At 32.3% G+C, this 16,230-nt stretch overlaps 1 protein-coding gene across 5 annotated transcripts in view; it reads left to right on the forward strand.

Moving 5' to 3' along the window:
• The window catches only part of RFX7 (regulatory factor X7), a 109,408-nt gene that overhangs the window by 69,935 nt on the left and 23,243 nt on the right, over positions 1 to 16,230 (forward strand). For all 5 annotated transcript variants that reach the window (XM_025038846.1, XM_025038847.1, XM_015596024.2 and 2 more), the window contains 2 exons: positions 1,202 to 1,284; positions 2,692 to 2,814. In XM_025038846.1, coding sequence (XP_024894614.1) covers positions 1,202 to 1,284; positions 2,692 to 2,814 — 206 coding nt within the window. The remainder of the gene's footprint in view (positions 1 to 1,201; positions 1,285 to 2,691; positions 2,815 to 16,230) is intronic.

The raw sequence follows: 16,230 nt of genomic DNA on the forward strand, positions 1-16,230 counted from the left end.
AAAGGGATAAATAAAAGATTAAAGTGGAATGCACAAGAGGAACAAAATTAAGCAGACTCCAAAACTATTGCTGGTGAATCTATCAGATATTAGAATGAGAGCTGAGTGGAAAACACCCCACAGACAGTGGTATAAAACAAAATGTAGATTTGGGAGTTATTTACATATAATTGATAAATCATTTTGTAGATAAATTCTAAGATTAAACTGATTTGGGGATGAATTCTGGTGAGAATAAGAATAGACTAAGTTATGTCATTTTAAGCTTTTTTTTTTTTTTTAATGGATCTGTGTTTAAGCTGTGCTTGATTATGTAAGAATAAATTCTGCCACCAGAATGCCAATAATTTGTCCACGTTTTCAATTGCAATGCAATTGATTAGGCTACCAAAATTTTACTATGATTTTTTTTTTGTAATAGGATTTGTGGCACATTTAAAGTTATTCTGTGGTAAATAAGTTGGGAAAGAAAGCTATACAGTCCTCTGTGTAGCAGAAATTATTTTTAAGGGTACATTTGTAGACAAAATGACAAAGTTGCAGAACAATAATGATTGAGTCTTATAAGTAGGTTCTCCAAATAGCTGTTACTGTTGCAAGTCAAAGAATAATTACATCTGCAAAAAGCAAAAAGGGTTGGTGGTCATACTTCAATATTTTAAACCTCAGATCCATCTACAGGTGACAGCATCATGAGTCATGTATTCTAGATTTCTGAGAATTAGAAAAGGATCCTAGAATTCATCTCGTCCATTTTATAGTTGAAAGGAAAAATCACCAGAGCACTAAAGCCTCAAAGTCAGTTAAATGATTTGGCTAAGGCCAACTACTAGTCGTCTCTTGACTCCTAGTCTGGTACTTTTCCGGTAATGCTGTACAATCTTCCTTCTCAGATGTGATTAAAAGTGATAAATTTTTATCTAAGCATTGATCTTTTATTTATACCTAGATAATAAGAATTAATAGGAAAGTACCATTATCTCTTACTAACTTTTCGTATATAATAGATTTATCAAACAGCTTAACTATTATTATTTTAGTGATGAGAAAAAAAGCCTAGATTTTGTTTTCTTTGGCAAGTGATTCATTTCATCTGTTTTAAATTTAGACAGTCAATATTTTTAGGGAAGTGTTAGTAAATTGTGTTGGAGAAACAAGTGTTTTTAAAATTATCTTTCTTTTTAATCCTTTTTGTAATCAGCAAGAAGTTGAGAAGTTTACAGACCTAGAGAAACTCTACCTCTACCTTCAGCTGCCTTCTGGTCTCAGCAATGGAGAGAAAAGGTATGTCTCTTCTTGTTTTTGCTTTAATTACACTGTTTGTAGGAAACTCGTAGGGTGTGTGTATGTGTTGTGGTTACTATTTTACACTTCCTAAAATCATCAGAACACAATGGCAAAGCATATATCCTTTTAGTCTTTGATCATATTTGGTTAAGTGTTTACCTAACAGTTTGTGCACTTGGGTAAATGCTATGAAATGCAATTTGGGTTATGTTTCATAAACAGTATATTTATGCAGTTAATAGGAGATTGTGAAAATTAAACAGAAAACCAAAGAGTAAACAGATAAGTATTGTGAGCAGTAAAGTAAGTGTGAGACTATTTTAGGTACTGTCAGGTGAGCAGATCACAGACTATAAAAAAATTTTTAAAAAGTGAATTGCCTTTATGTAACATGAATTTATGATAAATGTAAGATGTTTTAAGCACTTGGTATTACTCTATTTTTGTTAAAAATATTTAATAACTCAGAAAATATAGAGAGAAGTTGGTTCATGTATTCTATTCCTAACGTTTCTTTACTCTTTTAGGTGTTTCTCAAGATTCATTTTATTCATATGAGTTATACTTAACATTTTATTACTTTAAAATAGTGTGTAGAAAGAAATGGAATAAAAATACTGTTGCATTTACTTTTTTCCCCTCGGATCAAATTTTATAATTATTTAAATCATTTTTTATCCTAGAAACTTGCTCACTGTCTTTTTTGGAATTAAATAAATTATTATTATAGTTAACCTCAATTATTAAGTTATAGCTGAGATGAATGCCAGAATTGATAGAACTTCCTAACTCTATCTTGTTTGTCCATTTCATGAAATTAGTTTATAAATGACACTGCTATGTAATACAAACTTAAAATATTTAATGGAGATGTTGGCCTGAGGAGGAGATTCAGTTACCGGAAGGGCAGTAGGGGAGATCTGTCCTTTTAAGATCTCTCTGGTATGCATTCCATTCTGGAGCACAGAGTGCTTTAGTAAGATTGCAAGGTAGTTACTTGAGAATGCTAAGGAAATAGAAAAAATTTTTTCCCATAACTTTTAAATGATTGATTATTTGATTAAGTTTGGCCAAATGAACAGGCAAGTCAGTGACTAAATATCCAATTAGAGGTAATTTTGGCCAAAATAAATACCTTATGTTGTCAGTGTGCCATCACTTAAAGAGAGGATGGAACAGGGCAATAACTTCAGTTGGACACTAGCTGTAGAACATGGCCTGCAACTACAGGTGGACAATTTGTATATAGATAACTGGGCATCTACTATATGTCCTGAATTTAGTTTGGTCATTCATAGTGTGTTTACACACAATTATTTAGTGGAACATTTTAGGCGTATCTCAAAAATTTGTCAATTAATTGCTGTCCAGTTCAGCTAAAACATGTTTTTGTTTCATGATTAGTGATCAGAATGCCATGTCATCTAGTCGGGCACAGCAAAGGCATGCCTTTTTCTGGATTCGGAATACCTTAGAGGAACATCCTGAGACTTCACTGCCCAAACAGGAAGTCTATGATGAGTACAAGTAAGTCTTACGTGTATATGTCAGACATGCTGATGTATTAAAGAACTTAAGTACTGTACTTGGGTACAGTGATTGTTTTATCATTGGTGAATATCATGGTGGTATATAGGAGTTTAATTGAGAAATCTCCAAAATTCCTTCCATCTCTAAGTTTCTCTGGTAACATATGTAACAAAGAACAGGATTACTGAATAAAAGGATTTCTCTAGATTTCTTTCAGATGACAGGAGAGATATCTAACAGTAAAGGGACAATGGCGTAGGACCACTGAATCAAAGGATTCCTGTAGCGTTCTGAAAGATAACAGGAAGGATATGTTTAGGGTTAGGACTGTGGAAGGCAATAAATAAATCAGTGCCTGTGGGAAACTAAAACATGTATTTTATTTAGACTTCTTAAAGGCCTTTTTCATGAATCCAAAACTTTTTAAATCCTTCCCTTTACCAACCAAAGAAAAAGATATGTTTCTGGAGTGTTGTGAATTACTCCTGGAGGAGGGAGTTCAGTGGCTTACACATATCAAACACTCAAATAATTTAGATAATTTATTTAAACACAGGAAACAAGTGTAGAGGCTAATGGGCCTTTCCAGATAGAGAATAGTTAATAGATGCTAAAACTATTCTTATTTAACATTTTTTTACTTGATTTGGAAGAGGAAATTTATTCTAGCAGAGTGACTAAAATCAGAATTTTCTGGGTATTAAAATGTTAAACCAGCAAGCATTAATGTGTTGTTAAAAAAAAAAGTGTCAAATAAATGCTGCTGTTAATCAATGTAAGATGATACAAAGGAAGTACACTTAGTGAGATTATTGATATCTACAAAGAAAACTTTCCTCATTCAAAATTCTCATTCTCTCACATTAAGAAAAATAATATAGCTGGAGAAAGCCTAGAGAAAAATATCTGAAATGATCAAGGGAACAAAGTTAAACTGAAGAGCTTTAGATTTTTGTTTCTGTTTAAGAAAATTCAAGCTATCTAGAGTGCATGTGATTCAAGTCTATACGTTCATTTTCTCCATTACAACAGTCCGTTGAATACATGCTATGTACCAGACTTCGTAATAAGTTCAGAGGATACAATTAACAAGACATCTCCTACTCTCATCAAGAATACATATATATATATGTATTATTTATATGTGTGTGTGTGTGTGTGTGTGTGTGTGTGTGTGTGTGTGTATAAAATGAATTCTTCACTAACTTCAGGTTAATGAAAATAGAGATAACCCTTATGACACTAGAAAGAAGAAACCCCAGTTTGATGATCAGGAGAATAGATTCTGCCATTAAACTTGGGTGACCTGGGCAAGTGTTTTAATTACTACTTTTTCCAGTTGCATCATTTGTAAAAATAGGCAATTGAAGAGTTGTGAGGGTTTTTTTAGCTTGAAAATTCTAAAAGTTATCCAAAGTAGGAAATGTTGAGGAACTAGTTGTCCAAAGATGTCTTGCTAGTTTCCCAAAAGGCAAATTTTAATGTATGACATTTCCATAATGAATTAATAAGATGGTTGGTTACATATTTTTGATGCGATGTCCTTCCACTGCACAACCCTTTGCCATCACTATTAGAGATAGCATCCTATGTTTGTGGGGTGTGACTCTGGCTCATTCAGGCAGTCCTTATGTTCCTTAAAGTGTCCTGCTTTGGGCGAGGCATGGTTGTGTTTTTCTATAGTATTTTTTATGTTTTCTATTAAATCGTTTTCTTAGGCTCTCATAAATCTTTATAATTTTTTTCACTAAGAAAAATTAAATGGTTTTCTTAAACAAAAGAGGACCAAAACATAACATCGTTTTGAAGTGAGTGGGAGCTCCAATTTTGAGCAATTAATTTCCAATTCAGTAGAGAGCAACAGAGATTAACAAAAGTGATTTAAAGTTTTCAAAGGTAGTAGGTAAGGGAAATTCTTAATAGTAATGTGAGTAGGAAAGAAATATTAGTTCTGTTCATGAAATTTGAAAGAATTATGCTAATGACTATGCCTGTCTTACAGTCAGTATAGTGCTGTACATACTGTAGTACTGTTGTGTCTGAGTCTATTTTAGTTAAAAACAAACATGTTTTATTTACTGTTGTTTCCCCACAGTGGTTACTAATTTAAAATTCACAGTAATTGTAAGGGAGTCTGATCTCTGACACTGATAATAAAATTTCAGTATTGTGAAAAATTTTGTAAGTCTTTTAGTACACTCCCATCTCCATTGTATAGATAAAAACATTAAAGTACAGAGAAGTTGGGTGATTATTCCAGTGTCTCAGAACTAGTTAAGGGTGAGTGTAAGGCTAGAACTCAGATTTCATGAGTGGTTCAGAATACATGAGAAGGCAGACTTATTAAATTTGAGTAATATCAAACTGAGTGGGTAGAAAAGGTTAGGCAAGTAGTTACAAATAAAGTTGGCTAGGACTTACACGTAGTGTGAGTAAATAAGCTGCTCAAAGTATGAATGTGTTTACATCCAGTTAATTAGTATACATGCATACAAATAATATGAATGTTATAAGAGACATAGCACAGTAACATATTAGCAGCATGGCATATGCTAAGAAGAAAGTATGTTTGTGTTTCCACAGAATTGTAGTATGTGGGAGCTCCAAACTTTGATTATACATTTCCTAAAACCATAATTTGCCATGTGGATTTAAATAACTTGAGAGATAAGAAAAATAGACTACAGACAGGCAACAAGTATATCAAAGTATAAGGAAATAGCTGGTTAAAAGTTTTTAAATTATGTTGTCTCAAGAAAGCAAAACGGAGTATAGCTATATACTTTTTTTTAAAGAACAAAGTTTTAAATCACAGGAAAGATTTCAGTTAGACACAAAATAATACTTCTTGTCTGTAAAGATTTTTAAAGAAATTTTGTCCTTTTCTAAAGGCCTTTTAGACTAGTCCACTTACTATTCGGAGTGCCTTAAGGTTTCCTGAATAAAAAACCTAGAATGACCAATCTTAAACTGATTCTGTTCTAAATATTCATTGAAAAAAGGTTATTAATATGAATAATACCTTTATTTTAAATTATTCCTATTGCATGCGGACCCTTGTGTAATTCATTGCATTGATGTTTAGATGTACTTGTGTGAAAGTCAGCCCTTTTAATAGTCATTAAAATCAAAATCACTTTTAGAGAAAAACAAAAACAAAGAAATAATCTAAGACAGTATGGCTTTTTTAAACTATATTTCCATGATAAATTAAGATATTAATAGAACCAGGAAGCCTTAAAGGGCTTTCAGCATGCTGACAGTTTAAGTTATAAACAGTTGTGAACTTTTTATATTTATTGAAACCTTTGCATTCTGATCATCACGTATGTTTATGAAAATGATCATTAATGGATTTATTTTTCTAATTATAAAAGTGATATATTCATCATGAAAGTTTTGGCAGATAGTTATAAATGTATGAAAAAGAAAATGGGCACCAGTAATCTCACTACCAAAAGTGACCACTCTTTATTTCTTTATATTTTTTTCTAATTTCTTCTTCGTATATGTATTCTCGTTATTGTTTAATCAGATTCGACCTCACCATTTATGCAGTTCTTGAATGGGGAAACAGTTGCAAATAACTTCAGTGAACATTCTTGATTATAGATATATTTAATGTAGATTATCAGAATTGGGATTGCTGGTTTATGAACCTTTGTATATTAAGGACATTAAGTATTAAAATATAAATTTTTTCAAGATTGCTGTTTATTATTTAATTTTAGTTAATTTTTTTATAACTATAGTCTGACTTGTCTACTTTCTTTGCAGCTTGTAACATTGCTGTTATGCTTAGAACTTCCCCATGCCACTAGCAGCTAAATACTCACATGTATTTTTCCTAGATATTTCTTATTTCATTTTTCACATGTAACCGTTTAGTCCATCTGGTTTTTATTTTGGTAGATGCCATAAAATAAGAGACTAATTTTAATTTTTTTCTGAATGATTTACCAATTATCTCAGCCTTGTTTGTTGAATAATTTTTTTTCTCTTAAGATTAATCGGTAATGTAACTTTTATCTTTCTGCAGCCTCATGAACTCAATTTTCTTTGTATTTTTTGCTCTTATTCCAGTACCATATCATTTTTAAGTATTTTAGCTAGTAAATATTTTAAAAGTTGATAGGACCAGTCTTCCCTAATCATTCCTCTTTTCAACATTTTCCTTGGTTTCCACACCAATCAATTTTTTTGAAGTTTAGAATCACTTTTCTGAACTTCTAACTTAAAAAAAGAAACCTCAAAGGAATTTTGGTTGAAAATACATTAAATATGGAAATTTGTTTTAGAAAAATTCACTTCGGAGCTAGAAGTATATTTCTTAATTTGCATTTTTCTCATGCCCTTCAGTAAAGTTTTAGGTTTTTTCCTTCAATTAAATCCACTTATTTTTCTAGTTAGTACATTCTTTAGAAATTTTTATTGTTATATTTATTATGAAATATATATTTTCCTATTGTTTTACTCTTGATTTATAGAATAGCTATAGATTTTTATTATATTTATTATACATTTTATATTTACTGAACTTCGTTTAATCCTAATATTCTGTTCTTTCTTTTGACTTTTCTGGGTGAGTTTATCCTGTATATTGCTTCATTCTCTTCCTCTTATTACATTCAATAGATTTTCTTTCTGTTTTTAAATAATAGCGTTAGGCATCATTTCCACTTACAGTTCTTTGATATTAAGGATGTGTCATTTATAGTTGACCAAGACTTTATTTGCTGTTTAATGAAAAATGGATATTGAAATTCATCAAATGCTTTTTGGGTATCTATTTGACATTATTATGCAGTGCTTCTACTTTGACCTGGTGATGTGATATATAAAGAAGGTACTTAATATAAACTGTTTTATTCTTAGAATGAATGTCTTTTTCCTATCAAAATGTGTAATCTTGCAGCATACTATTATTGATTTCTATTTTCAAGTATATTATTTAGGAACTTTCCATCTATATCCATAAGTGAATTTGGTTTGTGATTTTCTTTTTTTATGCTTTGTCAGGTTTTGCTATCAGGGTTAGGCCAGCTTTGTAAATGAATTGGAACTAAAAAACTTTCCCTAATTTTCTGTGCTCTGAAACAGTTTATATAGCATGAGACTAATTTGTTCTTGAAAGTTTTAAAGAATTCAACTGTAAAACCATCTAGTCCTGGAGTCTTTGTTGGAGGTAATTCTTTGACAGTGTTTTGTGGTTTTCTTCTGCTTAAGTCTTCACTTCATTAGTCAGTTTTGGTCATTTGTTTTTCCTGGAATTCATTCAAATTTTCAAATGTATTGGCATAACATATGATTATATGACTATCTCAAGTTTTCTGGTCTTCCAGACTAATTACTCTTCAGTAGGAACCTAGCACCAAGTAGACACAATGAATATCCTAAGCCTAACACAGAGTAACTCTTAAATCTCTGAGCTGTTTCTGTCACTAGAGATGGGTCATATACTCAAGCTGTGTTAACTTCCTCACCATATTCTGCCTTCCTTGAAATTTTTTAGGTAGAGGTCATTAAGTTTTCTAATAATTCAAGTCAATGAATTTTATGGGATAATATGGTAAAAATATTTAAAATGTGTGCTTCAGATTTTTAGCTTTACTAATTATATTGTTTGTGTGCATTAGATTCTCTCCCACAACTCTGTGGAAGAAATTAATCAAGCAGTCAAGATATAAAATCCCTGCATGTCTTTGGGAACACATTTCTTATTTACTTTTCCTCCTGTCCACCACCCCCTATTCTCCTCTCTCCATGGCAGTCCGCCCCCTATCAACAGCAGTACTGTTGAATTACTAAATACTTGGTTAAAAGTTGAGTTGTGTTGGTTTAAAAGTTGTTTACTGAAAGTAAATGAGTTTATGACAAGTCTCTTTTATCCAGCTCTTCGAAGCTCTTGCCTGAGTACTGCTTCATCTAGTAGCCAGACTAGAGATGACCTGGGTGTACCTAAAATGCACCTATCCCCCACTGCTGAGAGTTCATAGTTATCCTGGAAAAGAAGGAGAAATTACATAAACAAACTTGTCACTTTACAATAGGCGACCTCAACTTCGGCTAAATATTGGAATTTCCTGTGTAGTTTTTAAAACAAGTCTTTATTTCCCACCCCACTCACCCACCCCGCCCCCTGGTATTGGGATTTAATTCATGTAGGGTGCAGCTGGGCATTGGGAATTTTAAAAGTTCATCAAGTGTTGCTGCCATGAAGCCAAGGTTGATGCCACTGCTTTATAGAGTACAGGTTATCAGCCAAAGGTGTGTGTTGCCCCCAGGGGATATTTTCAGTGTCTGGAGACAGTTTTGGTTTTGTCACAACTGGAGTGTGTTACTGGCACCTATTACGGCATTTAGGCTAAGTGTGCTACTAACGTCCTACAAAGCACAGGACAGCCACCTATGAATGTTTCAGCAAATGAGAATCACTTTCGCTCTCTGGTCTTAAAGAATTTGATTCATATTTATATATCAGTAAAAATCTCAATTTACTGCATGTCATAGATTAAGGCAGTTATTTACAAATAGATAAAACTATAAATTTTTTTTTATTTTTAGATTTTATCTTTTGAGGTATAAATAATATATTATAAAATTCACTTTGAAATTGTACAACTCAGTGGTCTTTAGTATATTTACAAGGTCGTGCATCAGTCACCACTAATGCCGAAATATTTTCGTTACTTTCCCAAACTCCCATATCCATTAGCAGTCACTACCCATTCTTCCTTCCCAGCCCTAGCAACAAATAAATCTACTTTTTGCCTGTGTGAATTTGCCTATTCTGGGCATTTCATTTAAGAGGGATCATACATTATATGGCTTCTTTACTTAACATGATTTCAGAGTTTATGTTGTATCATATATTAGTAACTTCATTTCTTTTTATGGCCAAATGATATTGCATTGTATGAATTACCACATTTTGTTTATTTGTTCATCAGTTAGTGAACATTTGAGTTGTTTCCACTTTTGGTATTATCAATAATGCTACTATGAACATTTGTCTAAGTTTTCATATGGGCATGGGTTTTCACTTCTCTTGGGCATAAACCAAGGTGTAGAATTGCTGGGTCATATGGTCAGTCTGTGGTCAACTTTTTGAGGAGTTTCCAGACTGTTTTCTAAAATAGTCACGCCATTTTACATTCCCACCAAAAAATTAGGATTGCAGTTCTCCATATCATCACCAACATTTGTCTTTTTTATTATGGCCATTCTAGTACATGTGAAGTAGTAGCTAGTGGTTTTAATATGCATTTCTCTGATGACCGGCCATTTGTATATTTTGGGGGGAGAAATATTCAGATTCTTTTCCTATTTTTAATTGTTATTCGTCTTGTTAGTTCCAAGTGTTTTATTCATTCGGTATACTAGATCCTTAATAGATATATTATGACTTGCAAATATTTCTCCCACCCTGTGTGCTGTCCTCATTTTTTGATAGTGTCCTCTGATGAACAAAAGGTTTCATTTTGACAAAATTCAGTTTATTTTTTCTTTGGTTGCTTGTGCTTTTAGGTATCATACCTAAGAAACTGTTGCCTAATCAAGTCATGCAGATTTACACTATGTTTCCTTCTAAGAGTTTCATAGTTTAGCTCATACATTTGGGTCTTTGCATTTTATTTAATTTTTGTATATAATGTGAGGAGGTACCCAGTATCATTCTTTTTCACATGGATATACAATTGTCCCAGCATCATCTGTTGAAAAGACATTAGTTGACCATAGATGTATGGGCTTACTTCTAGACTCGGAATTCTGTTCCATTGCTCTATATGTCTTTCTCTAGGCTAATATTACACAGTCTTGATTATTTTGGTTTTGTAGTAAGTTTTGTAATTGGGAAGTGTGAGTCTTCTAAATTCATTCTTTTGACTCTTCTGGATCCCTTGAATTTCCATATATATTTTAGCATCAACTTGTCAATTTCTATACGGAAGACAGAAGAATTTTCATTGATTGCATTAAATCTGTAGATAAATTTGGTGGTATTGCCAGCTTATAATATTACTTCTTCTAATCCATGAATTTGGAATGTATTTCCATTTACTTAGGTCCTTAATTTTTTTCAAGGATGTTTTGTAGTTTTCATGTACATATCTTGTACTTCTTTTGTTAAGCATATTTCTAGGGCTTTTTTTTTGTAATAGTGTAAATGGAGTTATTTGTAAGTTTCATTTTTGATTGTTGCTAGTCTGCTAGAAATAAGACTGATTTTTATGCATAATGTTTTGGTCAACAACAGACCACATATTTGATGGCAATCCCATAAGATTATAATGGAGCTGAAAAAGTGCCATCACTTAGTGACATCGCAGCTGTCCTAATGTGGTAATGCAACACATTACTCACGTGTTTATGGTGATGCTGGTGTAAATAAACCTAATGTAGTGCCAGTCATATAAAATTATAGCGAATACAATTATAGTAGTATGCTGTACTATTTAGGTTTATGTTAGTGCTACCATCTACAATGTTCACACGACAATCGCCTAATAGCACATTACTCAGAACATATTTCCATACTTAAGATGCACATGACCATATATTGATCTTTATCCTACAGTCTTGCTGAATGAGTGTATTAGCTCTAGTAATAGTTTTTTAGTGCATTTCTTATGATTGTCTATATATAATATGTCATCTGAAAGTGGGGATAGTTTTACCTCTTCCTTTCTAATCTGGCTCTTATGCCATTTTCTTGCCTAATTGTCCTGGCTGGACTCTGCAGTACAGTGTTGAATAGAATTGGTGACAGCAGACATCCTTGTCTTTTGTCCAATTTGAAGGAGGGAGCTTACAGTGTTTCACCATTAAGTATAATATTAGCTGTAGGTTTTCCATAGATCACCTCTATCAGGTTTAGAAACTTGCATTCTATTACCAGATTGTTGATTGGTGAAGTTTGTCAAGTGCTATTTCTGCATCTATTGAGATCATCATATCAGATTTTTTTCTTATGCAATTAATATTCATTAGTATTATATTATTGATTGATTTTATATGTTGAACCCATTTTGTATTCCTCAGATAAATCATATTTGGTCATGATGTATTATCCTTTATGTTGATAGACTTGGTTTGCTAGTATTGTTAAGGATTTTTACAGACATATTCATAAGGAATATTGGTCTGTATTTTTCTTTCTTGTGATGTCTGTCTGGTTTTGGAATCAGGGTATTGTTGGCTTTACAGAATGAGTTTGGAAATAGTCTTTCTTCTGTTTTTATGAAAGACTTTATAAAGGATTGGTATTAATCTTTAACTGGTAGAAATCACCAGTGAAGCCATCTAGGCATGGGCTTTTCTTTTTGGGTACTTCTTAAATGACTAACTCAATCTCTTTAGGTTATCCAATTTATTGGCTTACATTTTTAATAGTATTCTCTTATAGTCTCATTTCTGAATGGTTTGTAATAATGTCACACTTTCATTCTTGATTTTAGTTGAGTCTTTAAAAAAAAAACTTGGTCAGTTTACCTAAAGTTTTACCAGTTTTATTGATCTTTTCAAAGAATCAATTTTTTGGATTTGTTCATTTTTTTCTATTCCCTATTTCCTTGACTTATTGTTCTCTTCTGCCTGCTTTGGGTTTGGTTTCCTCTTATTTTTCTGGTTTCTTAACAGGGAAGATTAAGTTATTCATTTGAGACCTTTTTTTAATGTCATATAAAGCTATAAATTTTCCTCTAAGCCTGTTTTCACTACATTCCATAAGTTTTGATATGTTATTCTTTCATTTTTATTCCTCTCAAAGTATTTTCTAATTTCTTTTACAATTTCTTCTTTGACTCATAATTTCCATGTATTTGCAAATATCCCATTTCCTTCAGTTTCTTGATTTCTAATTCCATTTATTTCTGTATGGTTGGTGAAAATGCCTTGTATAATTTCCTTCCCTTTAAATGTACTGAGAGTTGTTTTATGGCCTAACATATGATCTGTCCTGGAGAATATTCCATGTGCACTTGAGAAGAATGTATTATTCTTCTGTTGCTAGGTGGTAGAGTGTTCTATAGATACCCGTTATCTAGTGGATTTATACTGTTATTTTATGTCTTGTGTTTCCTTATTTATCTTCTACTTAGTTCTCTCCATTATTGAAAGTGTAGTATTGAAAGTGTAGTATTGAAAGTGTAGTATTGAAATTTCCAGTTATTATTATCAAATTATCTATTTCTCTTCCCTTCAATTCTGTCCAATTTTTTAAAATGTATTTTAGAGCTCTGTTGTTAAGTGCATAATAGGTTATAATTGTTTTATCTTCGTGATGGATTGACCTTTTATCGTGAAATGATGTTTTTCTTTGTCTCTAGTAACAATTTTGATCTTAAAGTCTTTTTCTATGTTATTAGCATAGGCATTTCACTTCTCTTTTGGTTGCTTTTGATATGCTGTATCTTTTAGTTTCAACCTATTTGTGTCTTTAAATCTAAAAATATATATATGTGCTATGTAGATGACATATAGTTTGATCATATTTTGTTCTAAATCTATTGTGCCTATCCCTATCTTTTAATGGGTAATATAATCTATTTACATTTAATGTAATTACTGATAAGAGAGGATTTACATTTGCTATATGTCTTATGTCTGTTTTTATTCCTCAGTTCCCCCATTACTGACTTCTTTTGCGCCAAATAGGTCTTTTCTGTTGAACTATTTTAATTTACTTGTTTATTTTACTATGTATATTTTAAAATTTATTTTCTTCTGTGATTGTCCTGGAAATTAGTTAACACTTTAATTTTTATATTTATATCTATATCTGTTCTCACCCTCATCCCCATTCATTTTTATGCATTATGACTCATCAACTTGACAGATTTACATTTGGTGCTTTATGCAACTGTCTTTTAGATCAGATAGAATAAAGGAATTACAAGCCAAAAGTACACTTGGATTGTATTTTACATTTACCTGTGTAGCTACATTTACCGGTGCTCTTTATTTGTTCATGTGAATTGAGTTACCGTTCAGCATCGTGTCATCTAAGCCTGAATGATTTTCTAGCCATTGGACTCTCTACTCGGTTAGTTTATGGTTCAGCTATTGCTTGGACAAAGATTTCCTTAAACATCTTGAGCCGATTAATATGTTAAAGGGCTCTGTGTATGTGTGTGTGTTGGGGTACACCAAAAACCTTCAGCCAAGCAGTTGAAAACCCTTCATTAACCTTCACTTCCGGCTTTTATATAGAGCCTCACATTTAGCCAGCAGTGAGAGTTTAGGGCCTTCTCAGTTCTCGAAATGTACATAGCTTTTTGCATGTGCGTGGCCTTTTCAATTCCTAGGAATATGTCAGTTTTTCAAAACTTCTGTGGACATCGTATTACCCAGCTTTTTCTTTTAAGCTTTTTGGTTAGTCTGTTGTTTGCCCCAACTGTTATATATACTGTCTCAGGCAGCCATGCAGTTAAGACACTTGCCTATAATTCTTTTTAACAACTTCCCCGCCGTACCCTGCAAAGGAGAAAGTATTTCTCAGTGCACAAGTTACATGGAAGGTCAGATAGACTGTAGGTGGAGTCTTCCATAAAATCTACCACACAAGACAAACAACGACAATTCTTTGGGATGAGGCTTTGAGAATGCTCCAACTGTGTTATGTTTATATATATGATGACTACCAGGCTGAACTAGTAATATGGGCTGTTATTTTTCAGTGCTACTGCTAGAGATTGAGGGCAAGTTAAAATAATACAAAGCATTTCTTATTTAAAAATAGTCGTATTTCTTGGATAAATGCTCACCAGTTTCTGCAAGCCTTGGGTTAATTTCCAGAGTTCTGAAGTTGATATTGACCATCTTTGCCAGTTTTTTTTATTGTCTTTTGGAGAAATAAGTTAGAGTGATCCTTACTATACAGTTTTCATTAATGTCACCAGAACTGTAAAATTGAAATCCATGAATGTTAAAGAACCAGAAATGTTATGTACAGTTCTAACTACTATATTGCATTGAAAAATTAACTGAAATGATCTAGCAAATGGAGTGGTCATTTTAATAATGAGAAGTAAAAACTGTTCAGCCTGAAAGATGAAAACCTCTACAAAGATTTTTAAAAAGTTTATAAGAAGCATAAACTATGAAAAAGACTCCTTCCAAATTATATTTTATATTTTCCATTACTACAGAGTAAAGTCCAAAGACTTTTATTTTTCAAAGGGAGGCAGAGATATACAGTAGAGAAAGATTGGACTTTTGAACTAGTCATACCTAAGTCTGAGTCCTAATTTAGACATGTGCTGGGGTTTGTGGCCATAGGCAGATCCTTAACCTTCAGTGTCAGTTTGCTTTGTATCCCTTTGTAAAATGTAAAAATACCATACTGTTTTTATTAAGGCATAAAACTATATATGTAATATATTTATCACAGTGCCTAGAACATAATAAGCCTTCAACATATTGCAACAATTATTATTCACATTCATGGTTCCATAGTCCAACATACTGGCCTTGCTTGGTATAAACCTTATTTTATAAAAACCTTACTTCTCCCTTCTTTTGCCCACCGTTCATTCTATACCTTAGCTATTTTGAATTGCATATGCTACTCTTCTCCCTTTTAATATGCCTCACCCCCTTCTCACCCTAACACCTAGATGATTAAATCTACTTGTTTTCTAAAGCCCAGTTTAAATCCACTTTCTCCATATGTCATCATACCCTTAATTATCTAAGTTAAAATTAATCCTCCCTTCTCTGTGATTGCATGGCACCTTATTTATCTGTCCTAGAATTTTTCACAGTGCTTTGTGTAACTTTTATTGAGGTATAGTATGCACACAGAGAAGTTAAAACTTGTTAAATTTTCACAAAGCGAGTATACTCAATGTTACTAGCATCCAGATCAAGAAACTGAGCATCCCATCACCCCAGAGCGCCCTTTGTGACCTCTTCTCGTCACCACCCTTTCCACCACCTCCACCATGCCCCTTCCCAAAGTAACTGCTGTCCTGGCTTCTGACACTACAAATTAGCTTTGCTTATTTTTGAATATTATATTTAAAAAATTATACAATAATTTGGTATCTGGGTTCTTTTTTACTTAACATTATGTTTGTAAGAGTCATGCATTTTGTTTTGTGCAGTTTTGTTTTATTCATTTAAACTGCTGTTTAGTGTACTATTTATAACTATATACCACAATTTCTTTGTCTACTCTACTCTATGGACATTAGGTTTTTTCCCATTTGGGTTTTGATTTGCATTTCCTTGATCACTAGAATTTTTCTGTTTGTTTTTTGTTTTTGCCTATTGGATATCCTGTTTTGTGAAGAATCTAAGTCTTTGTCTGTTTTTCTCTCTTATATAATCATTAAAGGCAGGTAAATATATATCACTCATCATTTTCTGCTGTCATAGTTTGTAGAAGAATGTCATATTGTTTATATTATA

Source organism: Pteropus alecto, unplaced genomic scaffold, assembly GCF_000325575.1.
Source record: "Pteropus alecto unplaced genomic scaffold, ASM32557v1 scaffold86, whole genome shotgun sequence".
NCBI classification, from domain to species: domain Eukaryota; kingdom Metazoa; phylum Chordata; class Mammalia; order Chiroptera; family Pteropodidae; genus Pteropus; species Pteropus alecto.